The 18,892-nt window shown below is 61.3% G+C and overlaps 1 protein-coding gene across 1 annotated transcript; it reads left to right on the top strand.

The window, feature by feature from the left end:
- The first annotated feature begins 3,058 nt into the window (after nt 1–3,058).
- Nucleotides 3,059–14,778, top strand: PPP5C (protein phosphatase 5 catalytic subunit). The gene is made up of 13 exons (XM_058822863.1): nt 3,059–3,176; nt 5,426–5,667; nt 6,578–6,725; nt 7,684–7,805; nt 7,888–7,953; nt 8,034–8,132; nt 8,229–8,334; nt 9,455–9,597; nt 10,699–10,786; nt 10,883–10,923; nt 11,374–11,552; nt 13,267–13,348; nt 14,513–14,778. The coding sequence occupies exons 1-13, from the start codon at nt 3,059–3,061 to the stop codon at nt 14,573–14,575; spliced, it is 1,497 nt and encodes a 498-aa protein (XP_058678846.1). The 3' UTR covers nt 14,576–14,778.
- Nucleotides 14,779–18,892: the final 4,114 nt, after the last annotated feature.

Raw genomic sequence — 18,892 nt, 5'->3', positions numbered from 1 at the left:
GGGGTCCCAAAAAGGGCCCAAAATTTTATTTTGGGGGGGGGGGGAAGAAACCTGGGGGGGACCCCAAAATTTGGGGAGGGCGTTGTTGGGTCCCCGAATTTTTTTTTGGGGGGGGGGTGGTTGAGGACACCCCAAAATTGGGGTGGGGGGCAAAAATAGGAATCCCCCAATAACGAGGGGAGGGGGGGGGAGCCCCAAATTTAGGGGACCCCCCCCCAAAATGGGTATTTGGGGTGGGGGGGGGGACACCCCAATAATTCCTGTTCCCCCCCCCCCCCAGTGCTGCTGGCCGATGGTCTGACCCTGCCCGGGACCCCCCAAAACCCCCAGGGGAGGGGTCCCTGAGGGGGGGGGGGGGACCCCCAAAAAACCAGCAAGGACCCCCCCACACACACCCCCCCACACCCCCTCCCCGCTTTGAGACCCCAAAATTGGGGCGACCCCTCCCCAAAATTCACAGTTTTGGGGGGGCTGCACCAAAAGCCATCGCCTGAACCCCCCCACCCCAAAAAAAAGACCCCCAAATCCCCCCCTGCCCCCATTTTTCCCCAAATCCTCCCCTCAGGGACCCCTCCCCAATTTATGATCCCTCCCGAATTTCCAGTTTTGGGGACCCCTCACTCCTAATTTGGTGCTTTAGGGGGCCTGACACCCCCAATTTGGTGCTGGGGGGTCCCACCCCCCAATTTGGGGCTCTCACCCCCCAAATTTGGTGCTTTGGGGGGGTCCAGACCCCCAGTTTGGTGCTGGGGGGGTCCTGACCCCCCCCAGTTTGGGGGTCCCAACCCCCCAAATTTGGTGCTGGGCTGAAATCGCCCCCTTTTTTTGGGGAGGGGGGAGGCTTTGTGTCTCCTCCCACCCCCTCCCCAAACCCGGGACCACCCCTCCCCAAAATCCCCCCAAAATCCTCTCCAAGACCCCCTGGGACCCCCAAAACCCCCTCAGGAGCCCCCTGGAACCCCCTAGAACACCCCAAAAATGCCCCCGAGCCCCCTGGGACCCCCCAAATTCCACCAAGACCCCCCCCCCCCAAGACCCCCTCAATCCCCCCCCAAATTCCCCCCAAGTCCCCCAAAACCCCCTCAGGAGTCCCCTGGAACCCCCAAATTCCCCCCCAAATTCCCTCCCAGGACCCTCTAAACCCCCTCAGGAACCTCCTTGGGACCCCCAAATTCCCCCGAGACCCCCAAAATCCCCCCAAAACCCCCTCAGGAGCTTCCTGGAGACCCCCAAGACCCCCCCCTGGAGACCCCAAAGACCACCCCAAAAGGCCCTCAGGACCCCTCTTGGGGGACTCCCGAGACCCCCAAGACCCCCCCCCCCAAAAAAGTCCCAAAGCCTCCCCAAAACCCCTTGTGGGACCCCCAAGACCCCCATGGAACCCCGAAAACCCCCTCAAAACCCCCCCTGGGACCCCCAAAACTCCCTCAAAACCCCCAAGACCTCCCCATAGACCCCAAAGACCCCCCCCAAAATCCCACAAAATCCCCCCTGAGGCCCCCCCCCCCCCCAGGATCCCCCAGACCCCTCCCCAATTTCCCCCCCCCCCCCGGAGCCGCTGGACCCACACGCACACCCCCCCCCCCCCCAACGCCGCCTCCCCTCCCCCACCCCGGAGCTTTGGGGGGGGAGGGGTCCCTGTACGACCCCTCCCCCCCCCCTCCCCCCCCCCCCCGGCTGTCCCCTCCCCCACATAAAGCGCTCTGAAAGCAGCGAGGGTGAGGCCGTGATTGGGGACACTGGGGACACTGGGGGCATTGGGGGGACACTGGGGACATTGGGGGGACATTGGGGACACTGGGGGGACATTGGGGACACTGGGGGGATTTGGGGGCATTGGGGGGACATTGGGGGGATTGGGGGGACACTGGGGACATTGAGGGGATTTGGGGACATTGGGGGTATAGGGGACATTGGGGACATTTGGGACATTGGGGGGACATTGGGGACATTGGGGACAATGGGGGGATTGGGGACATTGGGGGGATTTGGGGACATTGGGGGTATAGGGGACAATGGGGACATTTGGGGCATTTGGGACATTGGGGGGATTTGGGGACATTGGGGGGATTGGGGACATTGGGGGATTGGGGACATTTGGGGGGACAATGGGGACATTGGGGGTATAGGGGACGTTGGGGGCATTTGGGGCACTGGGGACATTGGGGACATTGAGGGTATTGTGGACATCGGGGACACTGGGGGGATTGGGGACATTGGGGGACACTGGGGGCGTTTGGGAGGGTTGGGGACATTGGGGGGATTTGGGACATTTGGGGACATTGGGGACATTGGAGGATTGGGGACACTGGGGACATTTGGGGTGATTTTGGGGACATTGGGGACACTTGCTGGGATTTGGGACATTGGGGACATCAGTGACATGGGGGGACATTGGGGACATTTGGGGACATTGGGGGGGACATTGGGCAGGGCCCTGGGGACACTTGGGGACACTTGAGGACACTGGGAGTGATGGGGACACGGGGGACAGGGAGAGTGATGGGGAAACTTGGGGACACCTGGGGACCCCTGAGGACACCTGGGGACACCTGGGGGACACCTGGGGACACCTGGGGACACTGGGGACACGGGAAGTAATGGGGACACCTGGGCACCTCTGAGGACACCTGGGGACACCTGGTGACATTTGGAGACACCTGGGGACACTGGGGACACGGGAAGTAATGGGGACACCTGGGCACCTCTGAGGACACCTGGGGACACCTGGTGACATTTGGAGACACCTGGGGACCCTCGGGGACACTTGGGGACACCTGGGGACATTGGGGACACGGGAAGTGATGGGGACACAAGGGGACAGGAGGGTGATGGGGACACCTGGCAGGGCCCAGGGGACACCTGGGGACCCCTGGGGACACCTGGGGACCTCTGGTGACCCTTGGGGACATTGAGGACCCTCGGGGACCCCGCGATCCCCGCTCGCTCCTCTGCCCCCCCCGGTTTACGACACTTCTCCCCCCTGCCACCGCGGCTTTGCGACAGCGGCGCTTGGCGGCCGCGCCCGGCGGCGGCGGCGGCGCTTTCCGGCCCGGCCATGGCGGAGACAGAGCGGGCGGGGAGCGGCGACGGCGCCGGCCCTGGGCGGCCCCCGAGCTCCGCCGAGCTCGAACGGGCCGAGGAGCTCAAGGCCCAAGCCAACGAGTTCTTCAAAGGTACCGGCGGGGAACGGGGGGTACCGGGGAGCGAACCGCGGCGGGGAACGGCGGGGAACGGGGGGTGCCAGATAGGGAGCCAAGGGGGAGAATGGGGGCTGCCAGATAGGGAGCCACTGAGGGCAGTGCGGGGTAACGGGGCTGCCAGATAGGGAGCCATTGGGGATAATGGGGGCTGCCAGATAGGGAGCTGCGGCGGTTAACGGGGATTAACGGGGGATAACGGGTCTGCGAGACTGGGAGCCGCAGCGGTTAACGGGGGGTAACGGGAGGTGCCAGATAGGGAGCCAGAGAGGTTAATGTGGGGTGCCAGATAGGGAGCCATTGGGAGTAACGGGAGCTGCCAGATAAGGAGCCATGGGGGGTAACGGGAGCTGCCAGATTGGGAGCCATGGGGGGTAATGGGGGCTGCCAGATTGGGAGCCATGGGGGGTAACGGGGGGCAATGGGGGCTGCCAGATTGGGAGCCATAGGGGAGAGTGGGGGCTGCCAGATTGGGATCCATAGGGGATCTATAGGGGCTGCCGGATTGGGATCTATGGGGGACAGTGGAGGCTGCCAGATTGGGATCTATAGGGGAGCTATAGGGGCTGCCAGATTTGGATCTATAGGGGACAGTGGAGGCTGCCAGATTGGGATCTATAGGGGAGCTATAGGGGCTGCCAGATTTGGATCTATAGGGGACAGTGGAGGCTGCCAGATTGGGATCTATAGGGGACAGTGGAGGCTGCCAGATTGGGATCTATAGGGGAGCTATAGGGGCTGCCAGATTGGGATCTATAGGGGACAGTGGAGGCTGCCAGATTGGGATCTATAGGGGAGCTATAGGGGCTGCCAGATTGGGATCTATGGGGGAGCTATAGGGGCTGCCAGATTGGGAGCTATAGGGGCTGCCAGATTGGGATCTATGGGGGAGCTATAGGGGCTGCCAGATTGGGATCTATAGGGGACAGTGGGGTCACTCCTGACCTTTGAGGTCTGGTCACTCCCAGCCCTTGGGCTCTGGTCACTCCCACCCTTTGTGCTTCAGCCACTTGTCTCTTTTTGCACATGACCACCCCCAGCCTTTGAGACCTTGTGCCCTGGCCTCTCCCACCCTTTGAGATCTGGTCACTCCTGACCTTTGGGATCTGGCCACTCCCACCCTTTGTCACCTGGTCACCCCCAGCCTTTGGTGTGTGGTCACTCCTGGCCTTTGGGGTCTGGCCACTCCCACCCTTTGGGATCTGGTCACTGCTTACCTTTGTGCTCCAGCCACTCCTGGCCTTTGGGTTCTGGTCACTTCTTACCATTGGGACCTGGTCACTCCTGACCTTTGGGTTCTGGTCACTCCTTGCCTTTGGGCTCTGGCCACCCTCAGCCTTTGCGACCTGGTCACTCCTGATCTTTGTGCTCCAACCGCCCTCAACCTTTGGGACCTGGTCACTCCTGACCTTTGGGTTCTGGTCACTCCCACCCTTTGGGACCTGGTCACTCCTCACCTTTGAGTTCCAACCACCCCTCACCTTGACCCCCTGCCCACCCTCACCCTTTGGGACCTGGTCACTCCTGGCCTTTGGGACCTGGTCACTCCTGGCCTTTGTGCTCCGGCCACTTGTCCCTTTGGGCACATGACCACTGGCCATTCGCAGCCTTTGGGACCTGGTCACTCCCACCCTTTGAGACCTGGTCACTTCTTAGCTTTGGGACCTGCTCACCCCCAACCTTTGTGCTCCAACCACCCTCACCCTTTGGGCTCTGGCCACCCCTCACCTTTGGGACCTGGTCACTCCCACCCTTCGGGATGTGGTCACCCTCAAACTTTGGGACCTGGTCACTCTCAACTTTTAGGTTCTGGTCAACCCCCACTTTGAGACCTGGACACTCCTTACCTTTGGGACCTGGTCACTCCTGGCCTTTGGGCTCCAGCCACCCCCGGCCTTTGTGCTCTGGTCACTCCCACCCTTTGCTGTCTGGCCATTCCTGGCCTCTGGGGTCTGGTCACTCCCGGCCTTTGGGACCTGGTCACTCCCAGCCTTTGAGCTCCAACCACCCTCACCGTTCGGGACCTGGTCACTCCCAACCTTTGGATTCCTGCCACCCACATCCTTTGAGATCTGGTCACTCCCACCCTTTGAGACCTGGTCACTCCTTAGCTTTGGGACCTGGTCACTCCCGACCTTTGGCCTCCGGCCACTCGTCCCTTTTGCCCCCTGTCCCCCTGACCGCCCCCCGTGTGTGTGTGTGTGTGTGTGTGTGTGTGTGCGCAGGCAAGGACTACGAGAGCGCGGTGCGCCTGTACAGCAGCGCCATCGAGCTGAACCCGTCCAACGCCATCTACTATGGCAACCGCAGCCTGGCGTACCTGCGCACCGAGTGCTACGGCTACGCCCTGGCCGACGCCACGCGCGCCCTGCAGCTCGACAGCAAGTACGTCAAGGGCTACTACAGGAGAGCGGCCAGCAACATGGCCCTGGGCAAGTTCAAGGCCGCCCTCAGGGACTACGAGATGGTGAGAGACAGGGAAGGGTCAGTGTGTCTGTCCTGGGGTCACTCAGTCTGTCCTGGGGTCAGGGGAGGGGTCAGTGTGTCTGTCCTGGGGTCAGTGTGTCCGTCCTGGAGTCAGTGTGTCCGTCCTGGGGTCAGTGTGTCTGTCCTGGGGTCAGGGGAGGGGTCAGTGTGTCCGTCCTGGGGTCAGTGTGTCCGTCCTGGGGGTACACGGCCAGTAACATGGCCCTGGGCAAGTTCAAGGCCGCCCTCAGGGACTACGAGATGGTGAGAGACGGGGAAGGGTCAGTGTGTCCATCATGGGGTCAGTGTGTCCGTCCTGGGGTCAGTGTGTCTGTGCTGGGGTCAGGGGAGGGGTCAGTGTGTCCATCCTGGGGGTACACGGCCAGCAACATGGCCCTGGGCAAGTTCAAGGCCGCCCTCAGGGACTACGAGATGGTGAGAGACGGGGAAGGGTCAGTGTGTCCATCATGGGGTCAGTGTGTCCGTCCTTGGGTCAGTGTGTCCGTCCTGGGGTCACTGTGTCCGTCCTTGGGTCAGTGTGTCCATCATGGGGTCAGTGTGTCCGTCCTGGGGTCAGTGTGTCCGTCCTGGGGTCAGTGTCTGTGTCCTGAGGTCAGGGTGTCCATCCTGGGGTCAGTGTGTCCCCATCTGTCCCCACGCCCTCAGGCCATGTCCCCACTGTCCCCGCACCCTGAGGGACTGTCCCTAAACCCTCAAGCCCTGTCCCTGGGCTGTCCCCAGCTGTCCCCCCACTCTGAGGGGCTGTCCCCATGCCCTCAGGCCGTGTCCCCACTGTCCCCAGGCTGTCGCTGGCTGTCCCCGCACCCCGAGGGGCTGTCCCCAGGCTGTCCCCACTCTCCAAGGGACTGTCCCCACGCCGTCCCCACGCTGTCCCCGGCGTGTCCCCGCAGGTGGTGAAGGTCAGGCCCAACGACAAGGACGCCAAGCTCAAGTACCAGGAGTGTCACCGCATCGTCAAGCAGAAAGCGTTCGAGAGAGCCATCGCCAGCGACGAGCACAAGCGCTCCGTGGTGGACTCGCTCGACATCGAGAGCATGAGTGAGACCCCACAACGGGCTGGGGAGGGGTCCTGGGGGGCTCTGGGGTCATTTTGGGGGGCTCAGGCTTCATTTTGGGGGACTCTGGGTTCGTTTTGGGGGGCTCAGGGGGGTCCTTGGGGGGCCATGGCCAGCGACGAGCGCAAGCGCTCCGTGGTGGACTCGCTCGACATCGAGAGCATGAGTGAGACCCCACAATGGGACTGGGGGGTCCTGGGGGGCTCAGGAGGAGCTCAGGGGTCATTTTGGGGGGCTCTGGGGTCATTTTGGGGGGCTCAAGGGGGTCACTTTGGGGGCCATGGCCACCGACAAGCACAAGCGCTCCGTGGTGGACTCGCTCGACATCGAGAGCATGAGTGAGACCCCACAACGGGCTGGGGAGGGGTCCTGGGGTCACTTTGGGGGGCTCAGGGAGAGCCTGGAGGGGTCAAGACTCATTTTAGGGGGCTCAGGAGTAATTTTGGGGCTCTCAGGGGTCACTTGGAGGGGCTTAGGGGTCACTTTGGGGGTCCGAGGGTCATTTTGGGAGGCTCAGGGGTCACTTTGGCGGGCTCAGGGGGAACCTGGAGGGGCTCAGGAGGGGCTCAGGGGTCATTTTGGGGGGCTCAGGGGGTCACTTGAGGGGCTGAAGAATCGTTTTGGGGGGCTCAGGGGGAACCTGAGGGTCTCTGGGAGGATTTTGGGGTCCCCTGAGGGTGTCTGGAAGGGTTGTAGGGTCCCCATGAACATCTGGGGGTCCCCTGAGGGTCTCTGGGATGGTTTTGGGGTCCCCTGAGGGTTCCTTGAGGTCTCTGGGATGGTTTTGGTGTCCCCCTCAGTGTCCCCTGAGCCTCTCGAGGTGCCCACCTGAGCTTTTGTCCCCTCTGGAATTCTCAGAGTCCCCACCACGAGGGTCCCCAGCACCCCCTGACCCTGTCCCAATGCTGTCACGCCATTGTCACCCCATTGTCACCCCACAGCCATCGAGGACGAGTACAGCGGCCCCAAACTCGAGGACGGCAAGGTCACCTTGGCCTTCATGAAGGACCTGATGCAATGGTACAAGGACCAGAAGAAACTCCACAGGAAATGTGCCTACCAGGTACCCCAAAACCCCCCAGAATCCCCCCGAAACCCCCCCAGAATGTCCCCCCCTGCTGTCCCCACACGTCCCCACCCCGCAGATCCTGGTGCAGGTGAAGGAGGTGCTGGCCAAGCTGCCCACCCTGGTGGAGACCACGTTGAAGGAGGTGGGTTCTGCTGCCCGTGGGGGTGTCCCCGGGATTGTCCCCAGGTGTGCCAGCACGGTGACATCGGTGTCCCCTGGCAGACAGAGAAGGTGACAGTGTGCGGTGACACCCACGGGCAGTTCTACGACCTGCTCAACATCTTCGAGCTCAACGGGCTCCCCTCCGAGGCCAACCCTTACGTATCCACACCCTGAGGGTCCCCATGGGGGTGGCACAGGGCTGGGGGGACACTGGGGACACCCGTGGGAGGTGGCATTGTCCTCAGCTGGTGACAGATTTTCAACGGCGACTTCGTGGACCGCGGCTCCTTCTCGGTCGAGGTCATCCTGACGCTCTTTGGCTTCAAGCTGCTCTACCCTGACCACTTCCACCTGCTCCGAGGTACTGCCAGGGCCTGGGGGGCGAGGTCTGGGCCCCCCTGGCTGGCTCTGGGGGGTGTGATGTCCCCCTGTTGTCCCCAGTTGTCCCTAATGGATCACTATTTGGCAGCGCCCGTTGTACGTAATGGGTCACTTTTTGGCAGGTGTTGTAAATTGGGAGTTTTTGTGACTGTTCTGTCCTTGTCCCCTTGGGGTTGGGGACATCCCTGTCCCTTGGGGGTGTCTCTGTCCCCTTGGGGTTGGTGCCATCCCTGTCATTTTGGGACTGGTGCCATCCCTGTCCCATTGAGGTTGGTGCCATCCCTGTCATTTTGCTGCTGCTCTGAGGTACTGCCAGGGCCTGGGGGGCGAGGCCTGGGCCCCCCCTGGCTGCCTCTGGGTGGGTCATGTCCCCACAGATGTCACCTGTTGTCCCCACTTGTCCCCAGTTGTCCCTAATGGATCACTATTTGGCATTGCCCGTTGTACTCTACAGATCACTTTTTGGCAGACCTTGTAAATTAAGAGTTTTTGTCACTGTCCCATCTCTGTCCCTTTGTGGTTGGGGACATTCCTGTCCCTTGGAGATGTTCCTGTCCCCTTGAGGTTGGTGGCATCCCTGTCCCTTGGGATTGGGGCATCTCTGTCCCTTGGTATTGGTGCCATCCCTGTCCCTCTGGGGTTGGTGCCATACCTGTCCCTTTGGGTTTGGGGCATCTCTGTCCCTTGGGGTTGGTGCCATCCCTGTCCCCTTGGTGTTGGGGACATCCCTGTCATTTTGGGGTTGGTGCCATTCCTGTCCCTTGGTGCCATCCCTGTCCCCAACCCCAGGACCAGCTCATGGTGCCACATCATGGCGTTGTGTCCCCTCTGTCCCATTGTCGTGTCCACCCTGTGTCCCCTGCGGGGTGCAGGACCCTGTCCTGTGTCACAGGGCCACATCCCCTGTCCCCAACCCTTGTCCCCTGTCCCTCCTGGGGCCATTCCCTGTCCCATGTCCCCCATCCCATATCCCTGGGGGTGTCCCACTCTGGACTCTGGGGGTTTTGTCCCCAACCCCAGGCAGTGTCCCCAGCCCCAGGCGGTGTCCCCAGCCCCAGGCGGTGTCCCCAGGGGTGGCAGTTGTCCCCGTGTCCCCTCAGGGAACCACGAGACGGACAACATGAACCAGATCTACGGCTTTGAGGGCGAGGTGAAGGCCAAGTACACGGCGCAGATGTTTGCGCTCTTCAGCGAGGTCTTCGAGTGGCTGCCCCTGGCCCAGTGCATCAACGGCAAAGTGCTGGTGAGGGGACACCGAGGGGACATTGTCACACGGGCTCACTATCTGGCAGCTGTCATTTACAGTAATGGATCCCAATTTGGCAGCCTTTTTTCGGCTCGCTATCTGGCAGCTGTCATTTGCAGTAATGGCTCCCTATTTGTCACACCGTAGTGACTCACTGTCTGGCAGCCCCGTTGATTTTAATGGATCCCAATTTTGCAGCCCTTATGGCTCACTATCTGGCAGCTGTCATTCGCAGTCATGGATCTTTATTTGGCATCCTTTTTGGCTCACTCTCTGGCAGCCCCGTTGATTTTAATAGATCCCAATTTGGCATCCCGTTTGGCTCACTATCTTGCAGCTGTCATGCCCCGTTGATTTTAATGGATCCCAATTTTGCAGCTGTTATGGCTCACTATCTCGCAACCCCGTTGATTTAATGGATCCAAATTTGGTAGCAAAGCTCACTCTCTGGCAGCCCCGTTGCTTTTAAGAGATCCCAATTTGGCAGCCCATGTGGCTCACTATCTCGCAGCTGTCATGCCCTGTTGATTTTAATGGCTCCCAATTTGGCAGTCCCGTTGATTTCAGTAGATCCCAATTTAGCCGCCCCTTTGGCTCACTATCTGGCAGCCTTGTTGATTTGAATGGATCCCAATTTAGCAGTCGGTGTGGCTCACTATCTCGCAGCTGTCATACCCCGTTGATTTTAATGGCTCCCAATTTTGCAGCCGTTTTGGCTCACTCTCTCGCAGCCCCGTTGATTTTAGTGGATCCAAATTTGGTAGCGTAGCTCGCTCTCTGGCAACCCTGTTGATTTTAGTGGATCCCAATTTGGCAGCACCCTGGGCCCACTATCTTGCAGCCACGTTGATTTGGATAGATCCCAATTTGGCAGCCCTTTTGGCTCACTATGTGGCAGCGCCCATTGGAAGGAATAGATCCGAATTTGGCAGCTCTTCTGGCTCACTATCTGGCAGCCCCATTGATTTTAACAGATCCCTTTTTGGCAGCCCCCTCAAAATGGGGACCCCCCCCGACCCCGTCCCTGTCCCCTCGGGGTCAGGGTGACCCTGCTGTTCCCCTGCTGTCCCCAATGTCCCCACGGCGTGTCCCCCCCAGATCATGCACGGGGGGCTCTTCAGCGAGGACGGGGTGACCCTCGATGACATCCGCAAGATCGAGCGCAACCGGCAGCCCCCAGACTCAGGTGGGACAGGGACCCCCGACCCTCCCCCCCGGGATGTCCCCAAGGTGTCCCCAAGGCTGAGCTGTGACCCCCCCCACCCTGTGTCCCCCCCTCCAGGGCCGATGTGTGACCTGCTCTGGTCTGACCCCCAGCCCCAGGTGAGCTGTGACCCCCTCCCCGGGATGTCCCCAAGGTGTCCCCATGTCCTGGGGGTGTCCCTGTGTCCTGGGAATGTCCCCTGCCCTGTCCCAATGTCCTGAGGGTGTCCCCGAGGTCCTGGGGCTGTCCCCATGTCCTGGGGGTGTCCCCTGATGTGTCCCCGCTGTCCCCTGGGTGTGTCCCCAATGTCCTCACGGTGACCCCAGTGTCCCCAATGCCCCCAATGTCCCCACTGTCCCCACTGTCCCTGATGTCCCCACTGTCCCCGATGTCCCCAATGTCCCCAATCCCCCCAATGCCCCCAATGCCCCCAACGCCCCCAATGCCCCCAATGTCCCCAATCCCCCCAATGTCCCCAATGTCCCCAACGCCCCCAATGCCCCCAATGTCCCTGATTCCCCCAACACCCCCAATGCCCCCGATGTCCCCAATGTCCCCCATGTCCCCAGAACGGCCGGTCGGTCAGCAAGCGGGGCGTCAGCTGCCAGTTTGGCCCCGATGTCACCAAGCGCTTCCTGGAGCGGAACCGCCTGGAGCTCATCATCCGCAGCCACGAGGTCAAGCCCGAGGGCTACGAGGTGGCGCACGATGGCCGCTGTGTCACCGTCTTCTCCGCCCCCAACTACTGGTGAGGGACACCTTGGGGACATTGGGGACATTGGGGTGATTGGGGACACTGGGGACACGGGGGACACTGGGGACATCAGGGGCATTGGGGACATCAGGGACATTGGGGACATTGGGGGGATTGGGGACATTGGGGGGGATTGGGGTGATTGGGGACCTTGGGGACACTGGGGGCATCAGGGACATTGGTGACATTAGGGGCATTGAGGACATGGGAGACACTGGGGACATTGGGACACTGGGGACACGGGGAACATTGGGGTGACTGGGGACATTGGGGACATGGGGGACACTGGGGACACGGCGGGGCACGAGGTGGCGCACGATGGCCGCTGTGTCACCGTCTTCTCCGCCCCCAACTACTGGTGAGGGACACCTCGGGGACACTGGGGACACGGGGGTGGCGCTGTGGCATTGGGTTTGGCCCCCGGTGTCACCTCGGTTTAGTCGCTGTGAGGTGTGGGGGACACTTGGTGTGGTGTCCCCAGTGTCCCCCGAGCTGCAGTGTCCCCAAGCCCGGTGTCACCTGAGCCACGTTGTCCCCTTGGTTTGGTCCCCAAGTGTCCCCAAGCCCGGTGTCCCCTGAGTCACATTGGTCACTTGGTCTGGTGTCCCCTGAGCCACGTTGTCCCCTTGGTTTTGTCCCCCGAGCCACCTTGTTCCCTCAGTCGTGTCCCCAGGTGTCCCCTGACCAGCCATGTCCCCAAGCCCGGTGTCCCCTCAGCCACATTGTCCCCTCAGTCCCTTCCCCAAGTGTCCCCAAGTGTCCCATCCCTGGTGGTTCCCCAGCCTTGGTGGCCCATGGAGGCTGTGCTGTGATGTCCCCAACTGTCCCCAACTGTCCCTAAGTGTCCCCAAATGTCCCCAAGTGTCCCATCCCTGGTGGTCCCCCAGCCTCAGTGGCCCATGGAGGTTGTGCTCTGATGTCCCCAAGTGTCCCCAAGTGTCCCAAATGTCCCCAAATGTCCCCAAATGTCCCCCAATGTCCCATCTCTGGTGGTCCCCCATCCTCGGTGCTCCATGGAGGCTCTGCTCTGATGTCCCCAAATGTCCCCCAATGTCCCATCCCTGGTGGTTCCCCATCCTCGGTGCTCCATGGGGGTTGTGCTCTGATGTCCCCAAGTGTCCCCAAATGTCTCCCAAGTGTCCCATCCCTGGTGGTCCCCCAGCCTCAGTGGCCCATGGAGGTTGTGCTCTGATGTCCCCAAGTGTCCCCGAATGTCCCCAACTGTCCCCAAGTGTCCCAAATGTCCCCAAATGTCCCCCAATGTCCCATCCCTGGTGGTTCCCTAGCCTCGGTGCTCCATGGGGCTTGTGCTCTGATGTCCCCAAATGCCCCCAAATGTCCCATCCCTGGTGGTTCCCCACCCTCGGTGCCCCACGAAGGCTCTGCTCTGATGTCCCCAAGTGTCCCCCAATGTCCCATCCCTGGTGGTTCCCTAGCCTCGGTGCTCCATGGGGCTTGTGCTCTGATGTCCCCAAATGTCCCCAAATGTCCCCAAGTGTCCCCCAATGTCCCATCTCTGGTGGTTCCCCACCCTCAGTGCTCCACGGAGGCTCTGCTGTGATGTCCCCAAATGTCCCCAAATGTCCCCAAGTGTCCCCAAATGTCCCATCCCTGGTGGTTCCCCACCCTCAGTGCCCCATGGGGGTTGTGCTCTGATGTCCCCAAGTGTCCCCAAGTGTCCCCAAGTGTCCCCAAATGTCCCCTGCAGTGACCAGATGGGCAACAAGGGCTCCTACATCCACCTGCGGGGCAGCGACCTGCGCCCCGACTTCCACCAGTTCACAGCAGTGGTGAGTCTGGGGGCGCTGGGACCCCCAAAATCTGCTCTGGGACCCCAAAATCTGCCCTGGGACCCCAAAATCCATCCAGGGACCCCCAAAATCTGCTCCGGGACCCCCAAAATCTGCTCTGGACCCCCAAAATCCGAACTGGGACCCCCGGAATCTGAACTGGGACCCCAAAATCCAAACCTGAGACCCCAAAATCCATCCAGGGACCCCCGGAATCCGAACTGGGACCCCCAAAATCCAACCTGGGGCCCCCAAAATCCAACCTGGGACCCCCAAAAATCCTGGGAGATCCAAAATCCAACACAGAGACCCCAAAATCTGAACTGGGACCCCCAAAATCCTCCCTGGGACCCCCAAAATCCTCCCTGGGACCCCAAAATCCAAACCTGAGACCCCAAAATCCATCCAGGCACCCCCAGAATCTGAACCGGGACCCCCAAAATCTGACCTGGGACCCCCAAAATCCAAACCTGAGGCCCCCAAATCCACACTGGGACCCACAAAATCTGCCCAGGGACCCTCAAAATCCAAGGACCCTCCAAAAACCTTGAGGGTCTCGAATTTATGGGAGGGGGATCCCCAGGGGTTATTTGGGGGGGTACTTGGGGGTCTCATCTTTTTGGGGGGGGGGTCCCAGGGCTTATTTTGGGGGGACTTTTAGGGGGGGTCTCATCCTTTTAGGGGTGCTCTTTGGGGGTCTCACTTTTATGGGGGGGGGGGGAGGGTCCAGGGGTTATTTTGGGGGTTTCTTGGGGGGGTCTCCTCCTTTTGGGGGGACTTTTAGGGGGTCTCATCTTTTTTGGGGGGTTCTTGAGGGTCTCATCCTTTTTGGGGGGGGGGTTTCACCTTTATGGGGGTGTCCCCAGTTTGATTTGGGGCGACTTTTAGGGGGGTCTCATAATTATGGGGGGGGGGTCCTCAGGGTTTATTTGGATTGGTTTTTAGGGGGGGGTCTCATCCTTTTGGGGGGGACTTTTTGGGGAGGGGTCTCATCCCTTTGGGGGGGCTCTTTTTCAATCTCACCTTTACAGGGTGACCTCAGAATTTTTTGGGGTGTCCGTGCTGATAATTTGGGGGTGCGGGGGGGGGACACCCCAATACCCCCCTGAATCCCCCCCCCCCATTTTTTTTTTTTTTTTTTTAATTTTTTTGCCCCCTCCCCAGCCTCACCCCAACGTCAAGCCCATGATGTACGCGAACACCCTCCTGCAGCTGGGCATGATGTGACCCCCACCCGAGGGGGTCCCCACGACCCCACCCGGACACCCCAAAAACACAACCCCCCACCCCTCCCCCCCCCACAGCCCCCAGCACCCCCCAGGGGGGTTTTAATATATTGGAAGATTGTATTTATTCCCCTCCCCCACCCTCCCCAGTGCTCCCAGTTTGGGGCTCCAGGGGTGGGGGATGGGCCGGGGGGGGGGATGTCCTGGAAATTTGGGGGGGGGGGGGGGGGTGGGGAGGGGTCTCCCCTCCCCCCTCTCCTCCCCCCTCCCCAAATTAACGAGCAATAGGTGCGAGGAGGAGGAAGGGAGGGAGGGAGGGGGGAGGGGAGAATGGGGAGGGGTCCCGTGACGCCCCTCCCCCTCTCCTTTTCCCCACCACACCCCCTCCCCCCCCGCCGTGCGGTTTTACCATCTCTGTAATTAATTAATCACGTTCAATAAAGTTAATTAAAAGTGCGGTGGGTAATTACCGTAAGCGGCCGCTGGAGGGCGCTGCAGGGCGGGGGGCGCTGTAGGCGTGGCGTTGCCATGGAAACCCCGCCCCCGCCCTTGTTGCCATGGAGACCGGGATGGAGGGCGGGGACCCCAAATCTCACCCAGGACCCCCCAGATTTGCCCTGGTGACCCCGAAATTTTCCTTGGGACCCCCAAATCTCACTCAGGGACCTCAAATCCTCCCTTGGAACCCCCAAACTCCCCCCAGATTTGTCCTGGGGACCCCCAAATCTCACCCAGGGACCCCCAGATTTGTCCTGGGGACCCCAAATCTCACCCAGAGACCCCCAAATTTGCCCTGGGACCCCCAAATCTCACTCAGGGACCTCAAATCCTCCCTTGGAACCCCCAAACTCCCCCCAGGGACCCCCAGATTTGCCCTGGGTACCCCCAAATCTCATCAGGGACCCCCAGACTTCACCCAGGGACCCCCAAATCCTCCCTGGGGACCCCCAGACCTCACCCAGGGAAAGTTCCAGAAGTTTCTTGAGCCCCCCCAAACCCCTCCTGGGGGGCCCCAGAGGGGTTTTGGGGGTCTGGACCAGTCTGGGCCCTTCCCAGTTTGATACTGGGACCAGTTCCAGCGTGCTGTCAATCACCGCCGCTCAGCCAATAGGAGCGCGGAGCGCCTCTGTCGGTCGCGTCTCAGCCAATAGGAACGCGGAGCGCCTCCGCTGGTCCCGCCCCCCCGACGGACGGGACCGAAACGTCTCGGAATGAGCCAAAATCACCTCGGAATGAGCCAAAATCGCTTCGGTTGTCCCCAGATCCCTTCGGAAGGGTCCGAAACCCCTTCAGAAATGCCATAAACCCCTTCAGAAAAGTCCAAATCTCCTCGGATGACCCCAAATCCCCTCGGAAGGGTCCAAAACCCCCTCGGAATGGCTCCAAAACTCCTTGAAAGGATCCAAAATCCCCTCGGGAGGCTCCTATCCTTTGATAGCATCCCAAATGCCCTTGAGAGGATCCAAAATCCCCTCGAAACCATACCAAATCCCGTTGTGAGGATCCCAAATCCCCTTAAGAGGATCCCAAACGCCGTCGAGAAGATCCAAAATCCCCTTGAGAGGATCCCAAAATCCCCTTGGGAGGATCCTAAATCCCCTTTAGAGGATCCAAATCCCCTTGAAAGGATCCAGAATCCTCTTAAGAGGGCTCCAAAATTGCCTTGAAATCATCTGGAATGCCTTGAAATCATCTGGAATGCCTTGAAATGATCCCAAACTCCCTTGGAGGGCTGCAGCCCTCACACCCGCCCCCATTCTCCCTGTGTTGCGGTGTGCTGTAATGTCCCATTTTAGACTTCCAGGTCGCTTCCCCAGGTGTGCCTGTACCTCTCTCCCTTCCCCCTTGCCCCCATGCTGAGTGAGTCCTGTCCATCAGGTTTATCATTCCAGCAAGGCGTCGTGTGGTTGGTCAAGGTCAAAGGATGCCCCTCAGGCCCAGAGGTCATTGGCCTGTCTGGGTGTCATCCCCCCCTGAGACCCTGCCCCTCTCACCTGGGTGGTGCTCACCTGTACCTCCCCTTCCCCTGTCCCTGAGCTTAAAAGGTGAATCAGACCAGGCAGCCGGGATTTCTGTTGGAGCAGTTGCCCACGTTCAGACCTCTGTAACCATGGAATAAAACTCTGGATAGAAACCCTCCAGCAGAATCCATCTCTTTTTCTCTTCACCGTCGCCTGAAGCGATTCTTCCTGAGGTAACGGGGTTCCAACAAGCCTGGACTTGTTCAGTGCCCACTGCAATCTCCAGCAAGCCAAGGTGTCTCTGGGGTGACACACCGCAGCTGCTGCCTTTGGCCCGGCAGCGAGGGCCAGACTGGCCCAGGCACAATCCAACTGGTAATACTGGGAGCAATATTGCAATATCCCTGTACCCCCATAGGCCCCATATTCCCCCTACCCTCTGTAGACCCCATAACCCCCACAGGCCCCATAGCCCCTATAGGCCCCATAATCGCCACAGGCCCTATAGCCCCCATAGCCCCCATAGGCCCCATAACCCCCGCCCCCCATAGCCCCCACAGCCCCACATCCCCCATAGGCCCCATAGCCCCTATAGCTCCCCATAGCCCCTATAGACCCCATAACCCCCATAGGCCCCACAGCCCCTATAGCTCCCCATAGCCCCCGTAACCCCCACAGGCCCTATAGCCCCCATAGCCCCTATAGACCCCATAACCCCCCCCCATGGCCCCCACAGCCCCACATCCCCCATAGGCCCCATAGCCCCTATATCCCCTATAGCTCCCCATAGCCCCTATATTCCCCAAAACCCCTATAGCCCCCATAGCCTGCATATCCCCCATAGCCCCCATACCCCTATAGCCCCTATAGCCCTCATAGCCCCTTACAGACCCCATAGCCCCTATAGACCCCATGGCCCCCATATCCCCCATAGGCCCCCTATAGCCCCTATACACCCCACATCCCCCATAGGCCCCATAGCCCCCACATCCCCTATAGCTCCCCATAGCCCCTATATTCCCCAAAACCCCTATAGCCCCCATAGCCTGCATATCCCCCATAGCCCCCATATCCCCTATAGCCCCTATAGACCCCATGGCCCCCATATCCCCCATAGCCCCATAGCCCCCATAGGCCCCATATTCCCCATACCCTCTATAGCCCCCATAGCCCCCATACCCCTATAGCCCCCATAGCCCCTTACAGACCCCATAGACCCTATAGACCCCACATCCCCCATAGCCCCCATAGCCCCCACATCCCCTATAGCTCCTATAGCCCCCCATAGCCCTCATAGCCCCTTACAGACCCCATAGACCCCACACTCCCACATCCCCTATAGACCCCACTTCTCCTATAACCCCCATAGACCCCACTCACCCAGTGCCCCCCACAGCCCCTATAGCCCCCATATTCCCCAGGGCCCCCACATCCCCCAGAGACCCCACACCTCCCATTCCCTCCATATTCCCCACACCCCCCATTCCCCCCACACCAGCTCATCGCCCCCCATATCCCTCCCACAGCCCCCCTATACCCCCATATCCCCCGCACAACCCCCTGTAGCCCCTCTACCCTCCATATCCCCCCCAAGCCCCCCTGTAGCCCCCCTATAGCCTCCCCATATCCCCTATACCGCCCCGTAGCCCCCCAGATCCCCCCTATAGCCCCCTATATCCCCTCATAGCCCCCCGTAGCCCCCCATATCCCCCCCCAAGCCCCCCAGATCCCCCCTATAGCGCCCCCATAGCCCCTCATAGCCCCCCGTAGCCCCGCCCCCTGCCCAGGCCCCGCCCCCGCGCCCCCCGCTCGCCCCCACCCCTTGTTGTCCGCGCATGCGCACAGCGCCGGGCCCATCCCGCGGCCGCGGACCCTCAGGTACCGGAGGGGGGGGGAGGGGGGAGAATACCGGAATTTGGGGAGGGGTCGGCGCCGGTCCCGGCCCGGGGGCTGCGGGGGGGTCTGTCCGGTGTCCCCCGGTGCTTCAGCCCCGGGCCCGCCCCGCCCCGGCCCCGCCATCCCCGGCCGCGCTCCCTGCGCATCCCTCGGGCCCGGCCCGGCCGCGGCACCGGCGCATCCCGGGGACCCCTCCCCATTTTCGGGGCCCCCTCCCCATCCCGGGGACCCCTCCCCATCCCGGGGACCCCTTCCCATCCCCGTGCCCCAATCGCGGTCCCTCCCTGCATCCCAATCCTCGCCTGCATCCCAGGGACCCTTCCCCATTTTCGGGGCCCTCTCCCCGTTTTCGGGGACCCTTCTCCATCTCTGAGCCCCCTCCCCATTTTCGGGGACCCCTCCCCACCGCCGGGACCCCCAGCCAGCCCCCCCGTTCATCCCGGCGCTCCCATCCCCATCGC

Source organism: Ammospiza caudacuta, chromosome 35, assembly GCF_027887145.1.
Source record: "Ammospiza caudacuta isolate bAmmCau1 chromosome 35, bAmmCau1.pri, whole genome shotgun sequence".
Lineage (NCBI taxonomy): Eukaryota > Metazoa > Chordata > Aves > Passeriformes > Passerellidae > Ammospiza > Ammospiza caudacuta.
The sequence above is the reverse complement of the archived record's forward strand: the minus strand, read 5'-3'. Positions and strand labels throughout refer to the sequence as shown.